Source organism: Pongo abelii, chromosome 6, assembly GCF_028885655.2.
Source record: "Pongo abelii isolate AG06213 chromosome 6, NHGRI_mPonAbe1-v2.0_pri, whole genome shotgun sequence".
Classification (NCBI taxonomy): Eukaryota; Metazoa; Chordata; class Mammalia; order Primates; family Hominidae; genus Pongo; species Pongo abelii.
The window spans coordinates 70,459,787-70,486,123 of NC_071991.2; the positions used below are offsets into that span (position 1 = coordinate 70,459,787).

General features: G+C 36.9%; 1 protein-coding gene across 9 annotated transcripts in view; it reads left to right on the forward strand.

The window, feature by feature from the left end:
* Window positions 1–26,337, forward strand: part of DGKB (diacylglycerol kinase beta) — a 743,750-nt gene that overhangs the window by 153,780 nt on the left and 563,633 nt on the right. For 8 of the 9 annotated variants that reach the window (XM_024249734.3, XM_024249737.3, XM_024249742.3 and 5 more), the window contains exon 4: window positions 19,637–19,790. In XM_024249734.3, the coding sequence (XP_024105502.1) occupies window positions 19,637–19,790 (154 nt within the window). Of the gene's footprint in view, window positions 1–1,536; window positions 1,889–19,636; window positions 19,791–26,337 lie in introns of those variants that run through there. The other variant, XM_063726065.1, reaches the window with a different exon arrangement.

A 26,337-nucleotide genomic window follows, 5' to 3' on the forward strand; every position in this document is an offset into this window, starting at 1 on the left:
TCCTTCAGAAGAAAATTTTAAGGCTTATATAACCATTTAAAAAACTAGTATGTATCTTCTTAACAGCCAATTGAAAATAATTAAGAATATCTAATGAGATGAGAAATAAATCTTTATGCCCTTAAAGTTCTCTTCAATACATGACCTCATCCAATTTATAAAAAATTACTCTTACAATATGGCAGAATTCCTAATGTCAATTCACATGTGAAGTTATCACTCTCCATTGGCTGGTCGAGTTGACCCCAAAGTTGTTTGCACTGATGACTAGTTAATGATGCTCAATTATACAAGAAAAAATGGACAATTGAGTAATGCAACCTGAATTTGGAATGAATAATTAATTCATTGTTTTCTAAAAGGAACATAGCTTTTTTTACATAAAATGTATTTACATAAAATGTATTTGCAAAAATTAAATTGCTTATCCTCCTACAACATAAAGCTGTTTAAATCGTAGATGTACTATTTTGCTTATAATTCACTTGAATTACTGAAGTTTTAAAGTGCTGGAGATAAAAATTTAACCCAAAAAAGATATGACCTGTTGAAGTCTATTTTAACAGAGAAAAAATATGAAGTATAATATGTGAATGAATCATTTACTTTTAATTCCTATCTTTTAAAGATCATTTGATAATCATTCCTTGAAGAAATGAATAAGAGAAATCTAAACAATAGCCTTAAAGTTTCTGTAGGAATAAAAACCATTCAAAGGTCTTGAGATTCCCAGATTAATAAAATGACAAAGTTTTTAAATAAAGAAACTATTTTAAGAAAAGTGAAATGATGTGTCCAAGATTCACCAGCTAGCCTGTGACAGTAACCACAACAAAAACCTAATTGACTAGAATCCCAGTTTAAGGGTAAAGCCCTGTGCTCTTCACTTCATTGACCAAGTCATAGGGGAGAGGAACGTCCTCTTAGATAGGAAGGACAAAGGTTAGGGGAAGGCATGGGAAGACATTGCTTTTGTAGTGAGTGTGGCACTTCCCAGTACACATACATATTAATGACTCATGCCTGACGAGGGGAGAGAGTCTTATTAGCCTCCACCTACTCTTGTGTAAATAATATAATGTTAAGAACATTATTACAGCTAGTTTGTAGCAGAGATCCAGTCTCAGTGAGATTATTCTCAGTAAAACATAGTCAGGCCATATAAATAGTCTCCTGAGAGCAGTAGAATTTGGTAGTATGAGGGGAAGCCAGTTTAGCATTCCACGCATTTTTTTTTCTTTTGATCTTGGACTTCAAGTTCAATTCCAAATTGTTCCACTCACAGCTGAGATATGGGAAGAAAGTGGCAGATGTACATAGAAATATATTTTAATCTTTAAGAGTATGGAGAGATGCTAGGTGTGATGCTAATAGAAGGAAACCTTAGGAATGGGAAATACATATTCAAAATCTAATATACCTTTATATACATGGTTATAATTCTATTAATCCTCTAAAATATTTTAATCACACCGTATGTGTTACATATTATATTTATCTAATGTCAGAACAGTTTGCTTATTATATACAAAGACTGATCTAGTCATTGATTCTCAAATTTTAGTGTACCTCATAATCAACCGGGGGGCTTGTTAAAACATGGATTGCTGCCTGCCTCCCCCCCACCCCACGCAGTTTTAGATTCAGTGTTTCTGAGGTGGGGGTCAAGAATTTGCATTTCTATCAGTTTTCTAACTTATGCTGATGCTGCTGTTTCGGAACCACGTTTTGAGACCTATGGATCTAGGGTATGTTTTAAAATCAACCTGTAAACTTGAGCTTTTAGCTAAATAATCAGAGATATGAGATAATGAGTATAAATTATCTTACATTAACACATGTATTCTTTCTTTCCTTGCATGCACAGAAACAAGACATTCTTAACCAAGTAAGACATTTTCTTTTCTATTAAAGTCTGTCTTTTCTTTCTTTATTCTGATATGATCTATGAATTTCTCATCCATATCACTGAACTATACTTCTGTACCAATACGATTTCTATAGTATACAAGATTGCCTATAATACCCATAGGTTATAACTGAGTTGGATGTGACAAATTTTTTTTGATCAGTCAAAGGATTTGGTGCCTTAATAGGAGCTGGTACCTTAATAGACAAAAAGGGTCTCAAGTGTGGCCTTCAGTTTTGTAGACTCTGAAATTTATTTTTCTAATTTCATTAAGATATATAAGGCTGTGCTATTATATTTTATTTAGTAAAAGTCTTAATTTATTAATTTACCATGGGAAATTTTTAAATTGCATTTAAAATGCAATGATAAGGCTTTGTTTTGTTTTGTTTCGTTTTGTTTTGTCTGCAGTGCTGTGATAGAATCTGTGGGGGAAACATAAGCAAAGAGTTGTTGATTTTGCCCTCCTGGGAAGATTATTCAATCTCTTGCTTCAACCACTCTTCCTGAAAATCTGTTTTGTAAATTAAGTTTTAGATCAGTAGTTCAGTTGGGTGCACAGAATTACAACACATTTTCAGGTGCTCTAAATGGATATTTTTAATCACAATAGAGTAGCTGTATCAATTGTCTTCGCCACTGTAGAAATATTTCTTACTAAAATGCATGAGTTGTCTAAAACTGTAATATTGTCTCCTTTGGGCAATCTTGGATATGTACTAGCTTCTTCTTATTCTTAAATTGTTTGATGATTTTAATGACAACAGCCACTGTAATTTCATGTCCATCACATAAAGTACAATTATAACATCAGAATGATACTGGTGGACTTAGATAGAGATCCTACATCTTACAATATTCTATAAAGAGGCATTGGTAACATGGCAACTCATTGACTGTGGTGAGATTTTCTAGCCTCCGTTTCAGAGAATGGCCTTTTCCTGATTTCATCTCTGACTTTTCTGGAAAACTTGTTCCCCCAAATATGGACTAAATAGGCTTTATGACACTTAAGAGGCAATCCCTTGGAGTAAATGATTGTTTTCATTTACTCCAATGTAATCATTCAAGAATGTCTACATTTTCAGGACTTGGCTATTAAATGACTTTTGTTGAGCACCCAACAAACACACCTTTCTGCACAACCTACATCCTTACTAGAGGCTGTCTGAAAACTCATGTCAAAATAAGCTCTAGCTTTTTGGAGGGTCAGCAGAATGAGTTTCTTCCTTCCTTTTCCTTGCCCAGTCTTTGTTTCATGTGCAGTGGCTTAGCAGGCAAGCAATTGCAGTCACAGAATAGAAAGAATTGACAAAACTGAGGGTATTCAAGGGGAGAAGAATGAGAGCCTGCACATGTTACTGTTCTATGTATGCTCTTTGTCTATCAGTGTTCTCTGAGTGTAGGATTTTCTCAGTACATGTTTCCTGTCAGTAGATGTTCCTTGGCCTGAGGCTGAGTTACGCTTTCATAACTCCACAGGGGCTTGCTTTATTTTTGCACTTTGTACTCTGTACTGTAGTTTCTCTTAATATGTATACCCTTTACATTCAGACAATATGCTTTTACCCCTTAATAAGGAACCGGGTATTCAAAACCTACCTTTTGTAGTGCTGCTGCCTAAAGTAATATTTTAAATGTCTTTAATAAGGATAATGACACTGATATAATTATTAACAATGATATAAAAACCTTTTGACTGTAAGCTATAATTATCCTTCTAGAACCAAATTCAACCCTTTCCATTATGGAAAGCATAAGGAAAGTATAACAGAGAAAATATGGTCTGAGGAGTCTGACTGAACTGAATTCATCTTAACGGACCTTGGACAAGTTTTCTATCTTTAGTTTGTTCACCTATAAAAGGAAGATAGCATCAGCCTTATTGGACTGTTAAAAGGGTTAGATTCTAAAGTGTATGTATAATAAATAGCTCTGTGTCTTGCACGTAACAGGTGTTCCACTAATGTTTAGAGACAGTGGCTGTGGTCATACTTTAATGACAAATGTGATTTCATAGAAAAGTTCTAGAGCACATGCCAAAGATGAGAGTGAGAATATTGGAGATATACCACCAACAAATTCTGTTTCCTTCATTTTCTCAGGACCTCGTTTTCTCATTTTAAATTGAGGAACTGTAACTCTGATGTCTTCTGCACTCAAAAATAATTTCCTTCCACCATGTGGTAGGAGTGGGGAACATGACATGTAATTTGCTTTCCCTCCCAAACCTGGCCACAATCCTGAGTGCTGTCCTGATAGCAGAGCTATTGTCTGTTGTATTGCTTCACTTCCTACAACCACATGGTGCTAGGACAGTTAGTTAGCAAGGAACAGAAGTAGTATGTTAACCAGTATTTCTGCTTCTCTTCACTATTACCATCAATATAGTTTCAGTGATGTTCCACTTCTTATCAAATCTACCTACAATTATAAAATACAATTATACCAATTGTGACCAATTGCTTTCTTTACAAACCAGTTTTGAAATCAAGCATAAATACATTTGGGAAATAAATAAACAAGTAACTCTCCGTAGTTTAATAATAAATGCCAACTTTGAAAAGTGGTATTTAAATTCACATTGTAGAATGTTTGTTCTTTCATTTCTTTAATAACATTAAACAATTGATATAGAAGTTACAAACTAATGCTGGGGTTTTTAGGTGATCTTTTTGTACTTTTCCAAGTATAAGTTAAAACCAACATTACTCTGTCACATCTAAATTTTATTTTTAGGGTTTATCTGTTGTTTTTACTTGTGCTTTTTCATCATTAGAAATGGCTTTTTTGGTCAGGTATGGTGGCTCACACCCGTAATCCCAGCACTTTGGGAGACCAATGCAAGCTAATCATTTGGGGGTCAGGAGTTTGAAACCGACCCGCCAGCCTGGCCAACATGGTAAAATACTGACTCTACTAAAAATACAAAAATTAGCCAGGTGAGGGGGTGAGCACTTGTAGTCTCAGATACTTGGGAGGCTGAGGCAGGAGAATCACTTGAACCCAGGAGGTGGAGGTTGTAATGAACCAAGATCACGCCATTGCACTCCAGCATGGGCAACAGAGTGAGACTCTGTCTCAAAAAAAAAAAAAAAAAAAAAAGAAAAAGAAAAATAGCTTTTTCAAGCAAAAGAGCACTGCAGAGAACTAAAGGAATATAAATCTAGACATTTTGGTAAAAAGGCTTAGAATGTCTACAAATTTTCAGTTTATAATAGGTGAAAGAAATTATAAATCATATTTTTAGGTGAACAAGTTAAATTCTCCATTTAGAAAAATACCTCCAGTAGCAATGTAGGGCATGGACTTGGGTAGAAGAGAAGACTAGATATGAGTTATGGAAGCAGTCCAATCAAGTAAGAACACTACATGACAATGGGCATCAGAATGGAGATGGGGGCGGGCAGATTTGAACACATTTCAGGTATATGACCCAAAGTAATAGGTTATACTTTGAACATCAAAGAGGGCAAAAACAGTTACAGTCAGCACAGCATTTTCAAGAGTGGGAAACTGAATAATCATACCATTACTTTTAATTGTTATATCTTATTTGTGTATATCTTTTTTTTTCTGAAATGGCAGACCAATTTCACACAGCAGTAAATGCACCTAATACTGATAAACCAGTGGGAAATTACCTTGTACCATGTGTTAATATTGCAAAATCTGTTTAGAAAACTATACTTTATAACATAATGTGCATTGAAATTAGAAATATTTATGTCTTCGGTGTCAACTAGAAGCTTTTGGTGTTGGGCAATTTAAGGAACTTTTCTGAGCCTCAAATTCTTTGTCCATAGGTATTGTGACGATTAAATGATAGCACACATATAACATATTTAGTGCAGTTCCTAAAACATAGTAACATTTGGATAGTGTTACATAATGAGGACCTATAAGGTAAAAGACTGTGTCATACACTTAGTGATGCAAAGTTGGATCATATAGCACTTCAGGAAAGAGAAGTTTTGCATGGAATCTGCCTGCTCATATGCACATTATAAAACCCCCCTGTGGAGATTTTCTTTAAAAGTGAACATACAAGTAAGGAATAATTAAAAACTGATCTTATTAATTGAAATTATATATACAAAGGTGTCCAAGACATTTTTATTGCGTTTTATTTTTCAAGGAGAAAATGTTAGAGGATTTATGTGTGTGTTTCAGTAACACTCACTCCTGTCCTAGTGACAACACCAAAAAATGTTTGGTGTGACAAGACAGTGTCACACCAGATTAAAACAGATTTCAGCTGAAGTATAAAACAGTTAGCTATAGATCCTTGATTAAAAGACATATTGAAATCATAGTAAAAATATTTTGCTTAAACTTTTTCCAATCCATTATTTGCTTTTTGTAATTAGTAGAATGTAGTAGCATTATCTTTCTGCCATTTCCTGTTTTTTACTAAAATAATATATTTCTAATTGTCTTTCTACTGAGTCTTCATAATTCTAGTCTTAGGTAAAGGTAGAGTTAATGGAGTATGTGACTCTGAAGTGCTAAAATAGTTTTCATTTGCCAAAACTAATTTAAAAATTAAAATTCAAGGTTTTCACACTTTGTACTCTTTCTCTTCAAAGGAACTATCTATATGACAGCTTTAGGGGACTATCAAGGAACTCTCTGAAATTTGAAATAATGAATAGTCAATTGCAGTGCAAGATAAGCATAAGAAATGCAATATTTAAAATATAATTTTTTCTAAGTGAATTTTAACATAAAAAATTGTATTTTGAAATCTCAGTAAGATAGCCATGCTGCATATTTAATCAATATACTTTTGCTCAGTGACCTTCATATCAAGTTTTGAGTTTGATATAATTAGTTAATGATATAAATTAGAATGCAAAATAGAAATGGAACTGTAAAAAAAACTCTGATTAATTTAAATTATTATCTACTTTATTTTGTCAGAGTTCTTTGCCCAGTAAACGGATAGTATTTTACACATATAGGTACTCAGTCAACATTGGTTGATAGATAAAGTGATTTCTTTGTGGTTTCAAACAGTTACTCTATCTATAATAGTTGAATGATTCATTTTTGTGTTTTAGGGGTCACTTATTAATTAGTGGTGAGCTAGTTAGAAAAACATAAAAACTGACAATAGGCTATCTTTCGTCTGATACAAATAAGTGTTATAATGGTCACATGGTTCTGTTAGAATATGAGCCAGATCATGGAATTTCCTACTAAAAACTCACTCCACATTAAAGCTATAACTCTCTTTTGATGATCTAATATCCTGTATGCTCTGCCCAGTCCACATATCGCCACAGCTTGAGTCTTTGACCTTGTATTCTACTACTCTAGTTCTCCCTCACTCCTGCTCCAGTTTCCTGCTCCTCCTCACTAGCTCCAATGGAAATTTCTCTAGAACAGGGGCATCCTTATACCCCAGGGCCATTGTACTAGCTGTCTTCTGTGCCTGAAATGTGCTTTCTTCAAACATGTGCAAATATGTGCCTCATCACCTTTAAATCTTTACTCAAAGAATAGCTTCTCATTTCCTGATAACTGGATTTAAAAAAAACTGCAATGCACATTCCCCCAAGAAATCTTTTTCTTCATTTTTTTTTCTATAGCACTTAATACCATTAGACATTGTAGATTTAGCACATTAATGTTGCTGGTTTCTTATTCCCTTCATTAGAAGATAAGCTCCCTCATGGAAGGAATTTTGTGTGTTCTAGTAACATCTTTACCCAAACACCTAGAACAGAGCCTGGTGCAGAGTGGGTGCTCAAAGAACACTTTCTGAATATGAGAAAATCTACAACCCAAAACCACCAAAAGAAATTAAGGATAGAGTGATGACATTTATTTTCATTCACTTTGAATCTGTGTGGATGAATACTAGTGTCTTCTCTTTAGTATTAACAGGGATTTAAAAACAAAGGATCCAGATGGTCAGAAATAATAATGAAAGGCATATAGAAATGTGCCTTGAATCTGTGCCAATTTGGCAGCGACAGCTGAGCAGCTCCCTCAGTCAGTATTCTTTACAAATTCTCTGTTATCTCCCTAAATAGTCTGTGGCTGCTCCTTAAGGGAAAAAATGAAAAAGCAGTTTTTAAAATTTTGAACATTTGTGTGAGTGTGTGTGTGTGTGTGTGTGTGTGCACGCGTGGATGTGTTAGAGCCTACAGCAATTCAATTTTTGAATAGTCATTCAGTTAAGTCTGACCCAATTTTTATCATTAATGGCTTCATTGATATGCATATAAATGATCTCATTCTATTTAAAGGTCACAGTCTTCAAAAAGCAATTCTAATGCTGTTACATGACAGCAGTAGAAACTCTGATGCCTAAATTTGGAAATTTTCTTGTAAGTCATGATCTAAGGAAAATGTACAGATGAGGATATCATCCATTTATCAGAAATGTCTAATAATGTGGACAACATAGAATTTTAGGAGATATTTGAAAAGATTTTACTAACAAGAGAAGAAAAGGGATGGGTTAACAAGGAAACACATTGAAGAAACATTTCTCAATGAATTGAAAACTCTGAGTCAGAAAATTAAAAAAAAAAAACTATTAGCCAGGCATGGTGGCACAATCCTGTGGTTCCAGATACTGGGGAGGCTGAGGTGGAAGGATTGCTTGAGTCCAAGAGATTGAGGCTGCAGTGAGCTATGATTGGGCCACAGTACTCCAATCTGAGCAACAGACAGAGACCTTCTCTCAGGAAAAAAAAAAAAAAAAAAAAAAAAGAGGTTTTTGTTTTCCCACATTGCAAGCCCTATCTAATGCCAGAAAATGTGAGATAAATTAATTTTACTCCAAAGAACACAGTGAAGAAGTTTGAGAAAGAAACTTACATTGTCAGTAACACTTCAGCAATAATCTTGTAGCAATCATCTTGTAGAAATAATTTAAGAATTGAGGAAATTTTTACTCCATTCTTATATCTGTAATAGGCTTTTATTTTTCAAAGGAAGATTTTTTTTTTAGAATTATTGCCTTATAAAAGTTGTTATTTGTCTCTGTTATCTGACATAGAAATGTTATAGCAAAGTATTTGAGACACACAAAACCTGAAGTTTTTATTCAGAAAGATGCAATGAATTTTACAGTTTTCTGTACCAATAAAAACGCAAATTGCCTGGGCATGGTGGCTCACACCTGTAATCTCAGTATTTTGGGAGGCAGAGGCAAATGGAACACCTGAGGTTAGGAGTTCATGACCAGCCTGGCCAACATGGTGAAACCCTGTCTCTACTAAAAATACAAAAATTAGCTGGGCGAGGTTGTGGGCACCTATGATCCCAACTATTCGGGAGGCTGAGGCAGAAGAATTGCTTGAACCCAGGAGGCGGAAGTTGCAGTGAGCCAAGATCATGCCATTGCACTCCAGCATGGGGGAGAAGAGCAAGACTTTGCCTCAAAAAAATAAAAAAAGGCAAATTAAGGTAACTTAAAAATGTATCTAAGCTGAGGACAGTTCTTCCTTTAACCTAATCCTTTTACTTATTTTATATATTATGTGCCCAAGTGTATGCTAAGTGCTTTACATCAATTTTTATTATATTGAGACAACTCTGAATTATTGATTCCTTTTTTTTGTATATGGAGTCTCACTCTGACACCCAGGCTAGAGTGCAGTGGTGTGATCTCAGCTCACTGCAACCTCTGCCTCCAAGTTTCAAGTGATTCTCCTGTCTCAACCTCCCGAGTAGCTGTGACAATAGGCACATGCCACCATGCCTGGCTAATTTTTTTATTTTTAGTAGAGACAGGGTTTTGCCACATTGGCCAGGCTGGTCTTGAACTCCTGACCTCAGGTGATCTGCCTGCCTCAGCCTCCCAAAGTGCCAGGCATGAGCTAGCATGCCCAGCCTGAATGATTGATTTCATATACTTTATATGGAGGGAATTAAGGCTTAGAGCTGTCAGAAAATAAAACAGTATTTTGCTTGCTGAGCCAGAGAGAACTATACTTCAGAAATTTCAGAAAGTTTTCCTGCATGCTGAAAAAAGAAAAGTCAAGAAGAAATGTATTCCTTATTAGGAGAAATGCCAATGATGCAGGAATTTTTGCTCCTTAGTTCAGCTAAATCCAGGTTCTTGTCTCATGACCAGGAAAAATTAAGCATGCGGACACATTGAAGGCTGAGGAGGGAAGAATTTATTAAGTGAAAGGAAAGTGCTCAGAAAAGAGAGGGGTCCTGCACACAGGTTTTCACCTCACAAATTGAATACCAGGCCACCACACATGAGCTGAAGAGGTCAGGCTCCTCCCCTGCATAAAGCACAAATTTTTGGTGGCTCTGCTCCATCATTCCAGTGCACGTGTGGGCCCTTAGTCTGAGCCACTATACATTGATTTATTTCCCTACTGAGCATGTGTTAAGGGACAGAATTTTTCTCTGTGACCATGCTTAGGCAAGCCCCCCTGTGCTCAATAACCTGAGTGGGTCAGAGGTTCTCTGCGGAACCTCCTTTATCTGCCTAGGCATTTGCCTCCTACCTTTATCATTCTCCCCTCTAAAGTGGTACACAAGAGGTACTGCAGTTAGAATAGGGAGGAAGACTGATCTTAACTGCTTCCTACTCTTAGGGGGCGCTGTTTTGGAAATATGGCAGTCATAACTCTCTTGAAAGCCTATTTAAGGGTCTCTGTTAAAAGGGGCCATTGTTTGAGACTCTGGTTGCATGATCACTTGGAGTTTGATGGCCTGAAGGTGAGAAGAGACAAACAGGGTTATTAGAAGACATATATTAAAACCAAACAAAGAGGGATGGGAAAGGGCAGCTGAAAAATCCCAAGGCTGCCAGCATGCCCAGATAACTGGTGGCTATAATTATGCCTGCTAAGATTTGGTTGCATGGGGCTTGGCTTTGGTTTGCTCCTTTGGTCTTATTTTCCCAGAGGAACCTCTGGGTTATGGGCACCCTATTTACTCCTATCATCTGTCGGGATTTGCAGGATAACTGCTCAGAATTAAAATATTGATCCAGATTATTACATTACCCATGACTTTTGTGTCTTCTGAGTTGTAGCCAGAAATTGCTGGTTGGTTCACAGGAATAAGAGGGTTAATCTAAAATGTAGGCAAAAAAAAAAAAAAATTAAAAACAACTAATGAGACTAGAATTTATTGACAAATGTGTGATGCGTTTTGATAATAATTTTTATCTCCCCAGTCCTCATTTTTGTTAAAAACAATTCATGATAGGACTGAGTTGTTTGCAAAATAGACTTCAGTCTTATACTTGGCCTGACAGTTTGCATAAAGTGCAGCAAGAATGATTATTTTTACATACACTTTTAAAATTGTTTTTGATGGAATTCTGTTCCATAAGGAATCTCAGATAGGACTTTGGAAAGCCCAGCCCAGCCATGGGTTAGCACCCTGAAATACCTATGAATTGGGTGAATTCCTCTCTTCTTGAGGTTCCTAGAATAGAGTTCCTGGGCCCATTCGAAAGTGACATTCTTTACTCATCACAGATTAGGAACCCTGTATGAGGACTGTGTAGACAAGGTATGAGGCCAGTTTTCCCAAGGGGCTTTTATTGGCTCTGCAAGTCAAGCTTGATTCCTTAAAAGGAAGCACACCTCTCTAGTCAAAGCCTTGGTAAAACAACCAATTTCTCCAATTGTGTACTGTTGCCAAGGAAAATGAATTCCTATTGCACTGATGCAAATAACCATATTGCCATAAGTTAAGAATACTCACAGATAGTTTCCATATTCTACAGGAACCAGGCAAAGAGAAAGAAGTATGCTCCAAATTTTGTTCACATAAGTATAACTTACTCAATTATTAAAGACTGTAAATAGCTCAAAATAAAAGTTTTCTTGACTCTGAATAACAAAACAAGGATCAGCAATGTTTCAAGCAGAAAGTTTTAAAAAAAAAGATTACTTCAGTTTTCTATTAGTTCTGTCCATTCAGTTAACTCATGCTCTGCTTGACATTCGTGAATGTTTCAGCTCTTTCATGAGTCCTGTACGTTTTCCCTTTAGTCCAATGTTACAATCTCCAAAGTTATCAGAAACTTGTATTTGAGAACACCTATCAAAGTTTTATAGCTGATTATAAACCATCTTTTGAAGAGGATCAAAAGAAGACAATTGTTTATGAATAACAAAATGACCAGGGTAGTTACAGTCAGAATGTGATTGACAAAATGTGGTTATCTCTGTGGTTTACAACAACTTAATATAACAACCTTAATTGTGATTGATAGCATACACTCAAACATTAGGATTTTAGAAATCCCATAAAATTTTGGAACATATGTTAGCATTATTCACTAAAATATAACCTGAAGAAAATTAAACATCATTTTGGAGATCCCATGTACCTAACCATGTTAAATTATTCTGTTTAGCTCTCTTCTTCTGGATGCTCTAGGGACCCTCTGTAGTATCCAAAAGCTAGGGGTCAGGAAAGACAACCTTGAAGCTGAAATTTGATTTGGGGAAGCCTGTTAAATGTTAGAGGTTTAAAACACTTGATAATTTGAAATACAATCCCAGTAGTTATTTTGTTAAAATGATGACTCAAAAATTTTAAAATAGGGAAAACCTTTACTCAGCAAGAGGAAGGACTTAGCTTTCCAAACAATTTGTCTCCTGTCTTCTCTTTCTTTTCCTTGGCAGTCTATTTACAAGGCAAATGAAAATATTTCATTATTCATTAATATTACATAAAAATCTTGAACACGGGAAAGGGAGAGCCAAATTTTACCCTTACATTAGTTTACTATTAATCCCAATTTTCTAATGAAACCTTATAGACAATTCTATCCAATCTAAGCCAGTTTGACCATGAGGTAAGATTCTTAAAAACCTTTTATAACCCTTTACACATTTTTCTTAAGAACAGATTAGTACCTTAAGAAAACTTTGTTGTGCTTTTATTTCATTGCTCAGTTTACAGAAAAAGATATATAATATCCTTTGAATTTAGTCAATGTTCATACACAGAATTTCTTTTGCAATATTAAATTTAGAAACCTTCCACAACTATTTAAACCTTTAGCTCGACCTTATCTAATTTAAAACAATCCTTTAACCCTAGGCAAAAAATTTACTTGCATTTCCATGCCTTCTTATAATCTTTTCCTGAAAACACATTTTACTGTTCCCCCACACCTTGCATGTAAATCTATTTTCAATGGTGGTCTCAATTACATGTTATAATGGTAACTCTTAGCAATTTTAAACTTTAATGTAAAATCTGATAAGTTGTTTTAATTCTGTACTAGGCACCAATAAAGTTTGATTCCTTCTAGCCTGTTCAAGGGCTTGGTTAATTCAGTATGTCCTCAGGCCTTACCAGGCAAGTTGAACAGTTCTCAAAGGCCAAAGAAGCAGTTTACAACCTTAAAACATTTAGCAAACCTAGTATCTGACTTCCATGATTTAGACCACCTATTTAAATTTTAATGACATTGAATTTTACCAATAATCTTTAAGACTTTTTATTTCTCAAAGATTAAAGCTACATGAACTAAAAGTTACTACAGCTTGTATTTTCCTTGAAAAAATATTTGATGTAATGCTTATTTTTCTTTAGGCCAATTAATTACAGTGCTTTTATATAAAAATCACATATATAACTACACAGACAGAAGAAGATCCAGTAGTTGTAAGATTTTTCATTTGCCAATCTCCTAATTGGATAATTGGCCTGAGGGTGGAGCCCTTCAAGAAACAGAGGTAACAGTACTTAATAAGCAGATACAGGTGGAAGACAAAAACAGATTTTGAAAGGGATCTATCTGCCTCTAATTACTGGGGTTCCATGAGGAAAACAGAGGTTTCTCCAAAAATGGAATATATTATATCTTTTCCATTTTTCCCAAGTAGTCTCCATTCATCAGAAATTATCTTAGGGTCTCTCATGAGTTCATTAAGAGTGGCAAGACAAAATGGAGGAAAACAATTCAGTTGACTGGGGAAAAAACCTTTCTCAGAAAAACAAGATCCACGAAGAAAAAAACATAAAGGTCTTTTAAATATACCTATAGCCTGGATATCCACTTTTAATTGACTTGAGCATTCTTTAAGAAAATCCTTTTAAATCCCTAGCTACCCAACTTTAGCCATGCCAGATGACTCATATTTCTGGCTTTTGAACTTTACCAACAGTAACCTTACAGGTGAAACCAACAAGCCCCAAAAAGTTATGATTTAACTGCGAGTGTACAAGGTATTTTCAAAGGGGTGGTAAGCAGTTTTTACAAAAACTAGAACCTTTAAGTGTAGCTCAGAGAAAGGAAGATTCACAAAAGAAAGCTAGAAGTTGTTCATGGAGTGGGGGAGAATCAGCAAATGGTAGAAGTCACACAGGTATTTACCAGAAACTACTCATTCCCTAAGCCAGGATTGATCCCAGGCTGCCAGCGTAAAATAGCAGAGACGAAAACGACATACTGGGCAGTTTCCCAGGCTGACTTGAACAGTGGGCTATGGGGTCCTAGGTCCTTATCCCATCCTAAGGTACTCCTCTTTCTGACAGAACCATATAGAAAGACATGCAAAGCACAACAGATTGGCTACAGCTTGAGACCAACCTCATAAATATTTTTTGATTAATCAAAACTTTACAGAGAATATAACAGTGATCCTTACCATTCCTTTTACTGGTTTGCACAGGGAGAGGAGGCCAAAAGTCTGACTGCTAAGAAATATTTTATCTCTTTGCCAGCATGTCAGCCTTCTGGGTTCCCCTCCCCTGGGCTCAATTCTAAGCCAACCAGTTTAAGGTCTGAGAAATAAACTTTTCACAGTTTGAAGGATGCATCCAAGAGGAGTGTCCTGTAGTATGGAGACACGATTAACCATCTGTGAAGGGAGGACCAAGGGGGACAAAGAAGGCATTTTTTTCAAAGGAGTCCCCCGGCTCAGAACGCATCTATAAGGGGCACAGACTAAAGACGAATGGCTACTCATCTAGAAAGAGAGGAGCAAGGCGTCCCTGGTTCCTTTCTCTTCCTATCGAATGCCCAGGGTACATGAGAGAGAGAAGGAAAAAGCTTCCTCTTTCTTTCTTTCATCCTTATATCCCTGAGGCCTGGTGACCACACAGGGTGCCACCCATGGGTGTCAATGCAGCTTTCACTCATGTTAACAGGTGGGCCTAGGGTGTGGGATTATCCGCACTTCCCCAAGCACTCACTGCCTTTCCCCTTGCTATAAGTAGCCTTTGAGTTCCCTACACCTAATTTATGCCATGGATACTAGTATGACCTCTATCCATGATATGGGAGGCTTGGCTTAATCAGCAGGAATTAGTCATGCTCATCTGTGGTGTTTGCCTTTTAACTTCCATTGTTGTCTGCCTCTGGATCCCTAAGATCCCGTTTTCTTTCCTAGGGCTTCAACCCAAAGCTTGGAATTGAGTTTGGGTCAAAAGAAATGCCTCCCTGTCATAAGCCAAATGCTAAGGTGAAGCTCTAAAATTGGGTCCTCTCAAACAAGGGAGAGAAAAGGGTGTCCTGTGAATTGGAGTCCTGGCCTAATAAAACACTTTTCAAGAAAAATCCTCTGGCATTGAGAAACCCCCTGTACTCACAGGGCTGTGTTATTAGTTTGGTGAAAAATCAACTGTGGTCCCTGCCCATCTAGGTAATAGCAAAAACTGTAACTACCTTCACACCAATCCATCAACTCCTGACCTGGTGGAGAAAATAAATTAAAAAAAAAAAAAAATGCTTAAGCATAGGGCAGGGAAATGCCTGGGGAAGAAATCTCTTGTTCTTATGCAAACAGAGAGAAACTTAATTGTTGTCCCACTGAGCTGGACTCCTTGGCCAAGGGAGGGGAAGACTGTATGGATGCATGGCAGGGAATGCAGGCCAGCTGTCTGCACAGGGCCTCTAGCCCCCAAGATTGCCCTGGGGCCCGGGCAGCAGCTGCGGCTCAGTCCCGCCCTACATGGCTGTTGGATGCGGAAAGTACATACAGCAGACACACGGCCATGTGCCCCAGCAGGGCGGGAACGTGGGGGAGGGCAGGGAGCCACCACTTCCGCATCTATCCTTTGTGGCAGCAGTTGGGGTTGGGGTGGAACACCGCTGATATTGTAAAAGAAAAGATAGGTGCCATTACAGTCCTGGAAAAAAAGAAGAAGAAAAATGCCATAGCAAAGACTGGGTTGGACTGAGGCCGACATTCCCAAATCCAAGTGTGACGCAGGGGGTGCAGTTTCCTCTGCCTTCAGAAAAAGTCGGAGGACTGGAAGGCCCAGAAACGAAAGTGAAAGAGATTCTTGGGTTCACATTTTACTCACTCTTCCTCATATCCCCATATAGGCCATCAAATGATGCAGGAATTTTTGCTTCTTAATTCAGCTAAATCTGGGTGCTTGTCTCATGATCAGGAAAAATTAAGCATGCGGACACATTGAAGGGTAAAGAGGGTGAAATTTATTAAGAGAAAGGAAAGCTCTTAAAAAAGAGAGGGTCCTGCATTTGGGTTTCCACCTCACAAATTGAATACCAGGCCACCACACATGAGCTGAAGAGGCCAAGATTCTCCCCTACATAGAGCATGAATTTCTGGTAGTTCCACCCCATTTTTCCAGTGCACATGTGAGCCCTTAGTCTGAGCCACTCCACATTGATTTATTTCCCTTACTGAGCATGTGTTAAGGGACAGAATTTTTCACCATGGGCGTGTTTAGACAGACCCCCTGTGCGCAATGACCTGGGCAGGTTGGAGGTTCTCCAGGGACCCTCCCTTACCAGCCTAGAACTTTGTCTGTGTCCTGCCTCTATCGTTAGATATTAAAGTTCATTTTTCCTTTTGGTTGGTTATTTTTCTGGCTTTCATCATTAAATTACAGGCAGCGATTTTAATGAGCATCGACATGGGTTCTGAAAGCCTCTGTAAAGAGCATACACTTGGGATTTCCCATATTTTTCCTTCAAAAGAGCAGATAAATTCCTTGCCCCGTATCAGTTAGGTGGTGAGTGGAAGTATTAGACTTTGAAACACAATTGCTTTATTCTGAACTCTTTGTTTTTGTTTGTTTTGTTTGTTATGTTAACAAGTTAAAATCTTGGCTTGAAAGAGCTGTTTTAAGGTATAATTATGGTCCAAAAGCAGATCCAGAGAAAAACTTTCACCAATTTCTAGTCCTTTACTACTTCTGGAAGTTCACATTTTATTACCAGCTTTTAAAGCAGCAACAAGGACAACAATGAACCATGAATGGTTTGTTAAATGCACATGAAAACATGTAAAGTAATGTGGCTTTGAAGCTTCTTCTTCAAATATTGTTTGGAATTATGAATTTTTGAAATGGAGATTCTTTACACAAAAATGTATTTAATTACATACAATGTTTACTATGTGCCAGATGTCATTCAGATGCTTTAAAAATAGTAAATAATATGTTCCTCCTAACAAATCAAGAAGTAGGTGCTATTATTCTTATTTTATAGATGAAGAAATTGAGGCACAGAGAGCTTAAATTGTCCACAGTCACACAACTTGTGTTGGATTCAAGAGTTGATCCAGGTAGTCTGACTTCAAAGACCATGCTCCTTATCATCTGTTATGTTGCTAAACAAAATACTGACTATGGAAGACTTAGGAACAGAAGGAAGTGCTACCATAAGTAACTTTGCTTCTAACCACAATGCTTGTGAATATTTTCATCCCACAGACTTCCTGCAACTTTGCAATAAAATCAACTCCTGGTTCCTCATGGGCCTTCATACATGTTGAAGATTAGCTATCAGTTTTGGTCACTCACCCAAATGAATGTGGAATACTTCTCTTTAACAGGCCATTTCTAAGGAGCTCTCTTAGTAAGAGTTGATGCTCCTTTTCAAAGAAACTATTTGGATCCTGTGTCTGACTGTTGGCCTAATCACCATGTTTTTAAGTGTTGGCTGAATTCATTGTAGCAAATTGCTTTTTTGGAAGTACTTCTCCTACCTGAGACTATTCTTCACATTTTTTGTATTATTCAGAGTTTTTAGTTATATATAGTACACTCTACTACTAGAATTGACAATATTCTTTTTTTTTTTTTTTTTGGAGACGGAGTCTCACCCTATCGCCAGGCTGGAGTGTAGTGGCACAATCTCAGCTGACTGCAACCTCCACCTCCCGGGCTAGAATTGACAATATTCTATGGTGGTGGTGGTAATTTATGAAATATAGAAGAAAATGAAGTCTTTTTACTGCCACCAAAATAAATATCTGAAGTGTCCTTGTGAGAATCAATAAGCAAAATGAAACTAAATAAAAAAGTTAGATTAAGGTATAGGCAGAATCTTGGGACTATTAATAAATAAAGTATTTGGTTTCATTGTTTTATTGCCTGAGATTCTATTAGGTAAAAAGCAAACATCGTATGTAAACTTAATTGGCACATGATCAAATCTATAAAAATTTACTATGTCTAATGGTATTCCTGAATGTCACATTTAATATTAGGTTTGTCCCAAATAATACAGTAATAAATTCGGTCATTCTCCATGTCTTTCCCCCAGTATTATTACATAGGAAAAACAAACTTTCTATTCCAAAGTTAATTTTATTCTTACCTGCCAGCAATGTGAACAAAACTAAGAGCATCAGCCAGCCAAATTTCCTCTTTGTCCTATTTTTAGTTGCATCTCAGCACATTAAACTGGGAGAAAAAAAAAAAATTGGCCTTCAAGGGCTCCCTATGAAGCCCATCCCTTGCACTGTCTTGATCTGGACATATGTGGCTTTATTCCAGCCTCTTCTCTGTAGGTCTTCTAGTCCTTTCAAATGCCCTACTGGATAGAACCCAAGACCACTCCACTGGCCTTCTCCTCCATGTGGTCTACATCTGTTTCCCAGAAAATATTCATGCACCATTGTTCCTGCAGTCCAAAATGAGGAGTTTTGGCCAACTTAAAATAGTACCATTTTCTTGCCTTTGTACCCAAGACACCCATGTGCTTGTCCTCAATTTCCTAGGCGGAGTCGGATCCTGGTCCACTGCCTTCATCTGTAAGGAGAAACCAAGCTCTTCATTATGGCTCCTGTGAAACGCTCTCATTAAGCTTGAGGTTGGAAGTTGTCTTCCATCACTATTTCCCCTAATGGGCATGGAGATCCCCAACACCACCACAGTTCTCTCCAAATAAATGTCTAATCATTTATATAGTTCTGCAATGAGTATCAGAGAGTAAGATCTTAAAATATGTTTCTTTGGAAAGTCTGCATATGAAGTTTTAGAAGGTTTATCAATAGAGCTTGGCATTTAGTTGAAACATTAAGGTTAACCTCTTTTTACATTGTCAAAAGCAATAATCACCATTAGTGACAAGCAAAAAATATGGAAAATTCCTTTCTGTCTGAGTGACTGCTGTGTATATATGACTCTGTATTGGGTTGTTCACAGTGATCGCCTGATTTAATCACTGCAACAACTATGTAGGGTGGGATTATTATTCCCAATTTAGAGAGGAGGAAACTAAGTTTCAAACAGTACATTTTTCAAGGCATTACAGATACTGTGGAAATAGAAATATCTAACTAGAAACTTCTTCCTCTTCCTGCTATGCCATCACAGGTAAGACATACATATCCCATTGCCAATGTTAGCCCAGGACGGCCCACCCTATTTCTCAAATAGGCACTTTCCTTTTGTTAAACTTAGATATAAAAATGATTTGAGGTCATTTCTACTTCTAATGATTTTGAACACAGCACAAAATTTTAACATTTGGTTGGATCTTAAAATACATCTTTACATTTTTTTTTCCAGACAATAGATTTTGAAGGTTTCAAACTATTCATGAAGACATTCCTGGAAGCCGAGCTTCCTGATGATTTCACTGCACACCTTTTCATGTCATTTAGCAACAAGTTTCCTCATTCTAGTCCAATGGTAAAAAGTAAGCCTGCTCTCCTATCAGGCGGTAAGTTTACTTACTTTAAACATTTATATAGTACAAATTTCAAGGCTAAATAAATATCTAGTTATCATAAAAGATGAATGATGATTTGCATAAAAATTGTTTTGTTACAGGGTTTAGACTTTCACAATAAGATTGTGTGAATCATTTAAAATGTTTCCAGTATAATTATAGCTAATTAGAGAAAATATAATGTATCCTTATCTATCACTTGCTTTAGAATTCTATGTATAGGTAATAATTTGAAGACATATTTCCATCAAATTTGGAAAATTGCTTTTGTTAAATAACTAGATAAGTATAGATTGCTGAGTATTTGAAAATGTGGTCACAAAGCAACTATATCTAAAAAACGTATAATATTTAATATCTATTTTGCTAATTGCCAATATACTTTCACATGTTTAGATTTGTAAGCTCAGAACAGAGATTTGATTTTTCTTTTAGATACCTTAAATTGGTGTCACCATAGAGATGGTGGTTCTCTCATTATGGGTAGCTTTTTAGAGATGCATAATTGCATTAATATCTGTTGTATCAATCTCCCTCCAGTCAAGAAAACAGAAATTTCACTGTATTACCCAGTGTAAACAGTGTAGTTGGTTAACCTGTTTCAAAGGATTGAAAAAGCAAAAAGAGAAGACAGGTGATGTAGATAGACTCAAGGAAACATGTGCTGCCCTTAGGTGGCAGTAATCACAACCTAGAAGCCCTGAGGAAGGATTCCTTGGAGCTAGGATGCAATTCTGAGGTGAGGGGTTGCCTAGCAGACCTAGCCCTTGGACTTTTGTGGAAGTGATACTTCCTGGCTGCCTCTGGTAGCTGGGGAATTCAAGACTAGTCTATAGCCCAGGAGCTCAGACCTCTGAGGAGGGTGCATCACCGTGGCCTGTCCCAGATTGCTTAGCAGGGAGCTCATTGTGCCTTTGTTGGTGTGGACATGAGCTAGAGACTAGAGCCTACACTGGACAACCTGCTACTGGGCTGAAACACTGCAGAGATTCAACAGGAGCAGCAGGTTCTCTTGCGGGGTCCAGCCCCTTCTCCTGTGACTCCCCACCGCCCCAACCCCTGTGCCTTCTCATCTCTCTCTAGTGCCCTCTATGGACGGAACAGGAATCCACTGGCAATGAAGAAATGTCTGCAGCAGTGTTTCTCACTCTTTGATCACAGGTCTCTTTGAACTCTTAAAAACTGAAGACCTGAAAGAACTTATGTTTATGTGGATGATATCTATTGATATTTACCATATTAAAGATGAGACATTCCAAAAATAACAAGAATCAAACCACTACCTGTTAACAAAAAATAACCCATTCTTATGAAAAATAACTATTTTCAAAAAAAAACAAAAAATAGTGAGAAGGGTAGCATTGTTTTGCATAATTGCAAATCTCTTTAATGCCTGGCTTCATGGAAGACAGCTGGGTAAATTATATCTGGTGCTATGTTTCTGTTGCTGGATCATATGTCATATAGCCTCTTGAAAACTTCACTGTACACTCAAAAGAGAATAAGAGTAAGAAAAGCAAATAATATCTTAAAACCATTATGAAAATTATTTTGACCTTAAAAATCTCCTGCAAGGAGCTCAGGCATCCCAGGAGAGCCACAAGTCTAGAGAGTCCCAGCTCTAGTATCACAAAGTAGAATACAGAATTGTTGGTATAGAGGCCGGACACGGTGGATCACGCCTGTAATCCCAGCACTTTCAGAGGCTGAGGTGGGCAGATCACAAGGTCAGGAGTTTGAGACCAGCCTGGCCAACATGGTGAAAACCCGTCTCTACTAAAAATACAAAAAAAAAATAGCCGGGCATGGTGGCAGGTGCCTGTAGTCCCAGCTACTCGGGAGGCTGAGACAGGAGAATCACTTGAACCCAGGAAGCAGAGGTTGCAGTGAGCCGAGATCGCATCACTGCACTCCAGGCTGGCAACAGAGCGAGACTCCATTTCACACCACACACACACACGTGTTGGTAAAGAGATAAGTTCAATAGTGGACATTCTGATAAATAAAAATGCAGGAACATGTAATTAAGAAATAGATGGTTGAGCCATAAATGAAACTTAGACAGTAGATGAAGAGTCCATAATATTAAGCCTTATGTTGTACTGCTTCCCTTTCTTCCTTCCTTCCCTCCTTCCTTCCTTCTTTCCTTCCTTTCTTCCCTCCCTCCTTCCTTCCTTCCTCTTTCTTTCTTTCTTCTTTCTTTCTCTTTCTCTCTTTTGTTCTTTCATTCCTTTGTTCTTTCTTTCTTTCTGAGACAGGGTCTCAGGCTTTAGTGTAGTGGCGTGATCTTGGCTCACTGCAACCTCTGCCTTCTGGGTTCAAGGGATCCTCCTGCCCCAACCTCCCAAGTAGTTGGGAACTACAGGAGCATGCCAACATGCCCAGCCAATTGTTGTATTTTTAGTAGAGACAGGGTTTTACCATGTTGACCAGGCTGGTCTCGAACTCCTGGCCTCAAGCAATCTGCCCGCCTCAGCCTCCCAAAGTGCTGAGATTACAGGCATGAGCCACGGCGTCTGGCCTTCCCATCTATTAATGATGTAACATATTTTTCGTAAAGTAATCACATGTTCATAGAAGATTTTTTAAAACGAGTGTGCATATTCCACATGATAGCCCTTTAAGATGTATGGTGACTAATATGTTTATCATCATTTTTCTCTTCTTATAAAATATTTTTAGATTCTTAAATAATTCTCTTTCAATCATGAATTGAGAGGCCTCACCACACTTGCTGTTTTTCTCGGAATGAGTTTCAGTGGGATCTGTTCTTAATGTGTAGTATTACAGTTTAATAGTGTTTTGGGTTGAACATTTTTAAATGATTCTAGAAATTAAAACTTCCTTGTTCTCTGCTGCATGCTATAAATGTATTACACATACCTTAAATTGAATTAAATAAGAAAGTTGTCCTGTATTTAATTCTACATGATACAATATTGTCCTTGAGTTTTGAGAAAGAAGAGAAAACATTTCTGGATAATGTTGTCTGTCTAAATAACTGTATCACATATGGAAGAAAGAGAACAATTCTGATAACTTAGGTAATTTTGTAAGAAATTCAAACCTAAAACTTCCTTTTCTTCTAATAGCCTATATTATCTACTGAATAGAAGATGCCAGATTTATTAGGGGTAAAAATCAAATCAGGTTTCAAAATGCAAAAAAAAAAGGAAAAATAGATTGTACTTGAATTTGGGAAAATTACACATTCTACACAGACTACGTGAAAGGAATATGGGCTATGTAATCCTCATGCAGCAATGATTAATTAAACTCTGATTCCTTTTCAAAGCTTGGCCTCCACATTTTAGAACTAAGTACATAGTGTCTTGTCCAAGACTATTTCTAACCCTATTTTTTTTTCAGACCCACCTTTGATAGTTATTTTTTTTTCCTGAGGAAGAAGGAACAATAGACAACAATAAAATTTTCAAGGCTGAAGTAGCCTTGACTCAGAAACTGACAAGAAATGCCTTTCCATTCATAGAATCTTGCTTTGCAATAATTTGTTATCTAATGTATAACGAGGTGTTTTTGTGGCTGAAAAATAACAGACTTTTGAACAGAGAGGGGCTATAATCTGGTTTGGTTTATGCTGTTATAGTTCACCATATTTCATTACCACAGTTCCAGCAGGAATAGAGTAGGTAGTCTTTTACTCTATATAGCAACTAAAAAATAAGGGCTTCTCAAGAAAAAACAAAACTGAAAAGGAAAAAAAATTATGCTCACTACTGAATGATAATCAATTACAGGATACATAGTAAAAGTAAAACATTTAGTTTTTATAGAATAAAAATTTAAAAATAATTATAAATAGGCATAAAGATTGTATGTATTTATACATATACATATGTATAGCTGGGTTTTGTTTGACTGTAATATGTAATGATCCATTTGGCATTTCATGAAGAAGATGACTTATTTTTGTAATATAATTTGTTGTAATATAGGTGCCTCTTATCACCTATTTAAAAATGGTGTCACTACTACTGTTTCCGTATTTGACTTTTGATTTTTGAAGATTTCCCTAATGCATTATCTCTTCAGCTTTTTCATACCACTTCTGCATCATTGCAAATGTCAGGTCTCTAATCTCTCATCTCTGCCAGTTCAATGACCAATTTATGATATTGCTTTCATCCTTGGGGTCCACCATTTGTTAATTTCCTTCTTTATACACTTTTAAAATCAGTTGGAATCTTTCTTTTTCTACAACATGGTTGCGGAAAGATGGTTGAGGCTCACAACCTCAACCGTCAATCGAAATTGTCATCTCCTATATCAGTCCCTACAACTTGAACACTCAACATAACCTAAGAGAAATTTAATAAATATGCAGATTTCTGTCACTATAAATTCCTACTACCCGATGTTTATATGACCTTAACACTTGCTCAGTTTTTTTTAATGTAAAAATTATTTATTATTGGCACTGTATCCTAGATCAATTATGTTGATTTTTTTAAACTTTTTAAAGTTGGCTGCGTGCAGTGGCTCACGCCTGTAATCCCAGCACTTTGGGAGGCCGAGGCGGGTGGATCACCTGAGGTCGGGAGTTCGAGACCAGCCTGACCAACATGGAGAAACCCCATCTCTACTAAAAATACAAAATTAGCCGGGCATGGTGGTGCATGCCTGTAATCCCAGCTACTCGGAAGGCTGAGGCAGGAGAATCACTTGAACCTGGGAGGCGGAGGTTGCGGTGAGCCAAGATTGTGCCACTGCACTCCAGCCTGGGCAACAAGAGCAAAATTCTGTCTCAAACAAACAAACAAACAAATAAACTTGTTAAAGTTTATTTAAATATGTCTTCTTATTTCAACACATGACTTTTTTTGCATCGTATAACAAAATGGCACTGTCAGACATAACGTATCTCAGTTACTCCCCACAGAACCCACACAGCTCACAAATAATATTAATTTACTGTATTTTAGATGGAACTCTTTGTCTGGATGTCCAAATCTTTCAAACAGTTAGATACCAATCTAACTGTGTTTGAAAGTTCATTAATTAGATTCTACCCAAACCTGCTACTATTCCTACCTTCTGTTTTGGTGAATAGCATCCAAGAATCTATCCACTTCCCAGTCCTAAAATATTGGAATCCTCCTACCTTCCACTGCGTCACTTCCCATATTTAGTTAATCACAAAATACTCTCTAGTACTCATTATAACTGCTTCTTCCCAAACGTTCTACCAGTGTCATAGTTTAATTCATCATTGCATCATAAACTATCAATTAGCAGGCTCTCAGAGCAGGCTGTGACTTCCCATCTCCAAAGCATTCTTTCAAACAGAAGCCTGATTATATTACTCCTGGGTTTCTAAATTTCAGGCCTTCACTGTCAACTATCATAGCATTTTTTAATTAAACTTATTTTTCAAGCAAACTTAAATCCTCAATATGTAAAGCTAACTAAAGCGGAATTGCTTTAGTGAAGGGCATGGGTGCAGGAGATACATGAGTACATGGAGTCATAGTCATCCCCACCTTTTGAGACATTCATTCCCACCTGAAGTTACCTTTATGAGACTCCAGGATCCAGAGTCACAGTGAAGAAGGTGATAAAATCAGAGTTCCATGGCCATGAAGCACAATGTCACGTAGGCTATAGCATCTGCCTACAGCCCTATTCGCTCCATCTCCCTGCCCTATGCACCCCATATCCAACAATTTGCTGTGACTTAAACCTGCTCTTCTCACTCAGGACTGAGTTTTCTTACATAATGTTTCTTTGCCCTTATCACATGAAAACCCAATGCTTCCTTAAAGCCTCAGCTAAAGTGTCACTCTTAATTAAATAGCACGCAATGTGTTCTGTACTAGGAATTCAATGATTAATAAGATGGCACACCTGGAGTGTGCAACTGGGAAGAAACCCTGACACTCTGGTACTTTTACAAGACACCATTTGTCCCTTGTAGCATCCCTGTCCCTTCTCCATCCCCACCCATGCCAACTCCAACCATTTAGTATTCATTAACTGAATTAACTGCCTTCAGAGAAATTATTTCTTTACATATAAGATAGCAATCAACAGCAATTATTAGTAACTGTTAGTTTCTTGAATAATGTAGTAATTAAAATGGGACATAATATAGTATATTAACTCATTTAAACACTCATACTGTTTGTTTCTGTTGGACTACACGATGTCCAAAATGTTGCATCTGTAATAGAAAATGTCTGGTATTTGTTGCAGGTCAGTGTAACAGTTTTTGTTGTTGTTTCTTCCTAATTGTTTTATAAGAAAGAAAGAGAAGATTTTCCTAGCCCCCTTTAAATAATAACAGGTACTCAATTGATAGGTGTGCCGTTTAGTAATTTATTTTATTCATTGATTAATTCATGCATTCTATCTTTTTATTTAAACTCATTATATGCTAGAACTTCCACAGGAAAGCTGAGGATCCTTTAAAGTCAAGCAGAAAGATGAACAATTATGTGTTCAATTATATTATAATAAAATAAATATTGTAACCCACTTTTGAACTGACTGTGTGGAGAAAACAGTGAGATGCCTACAG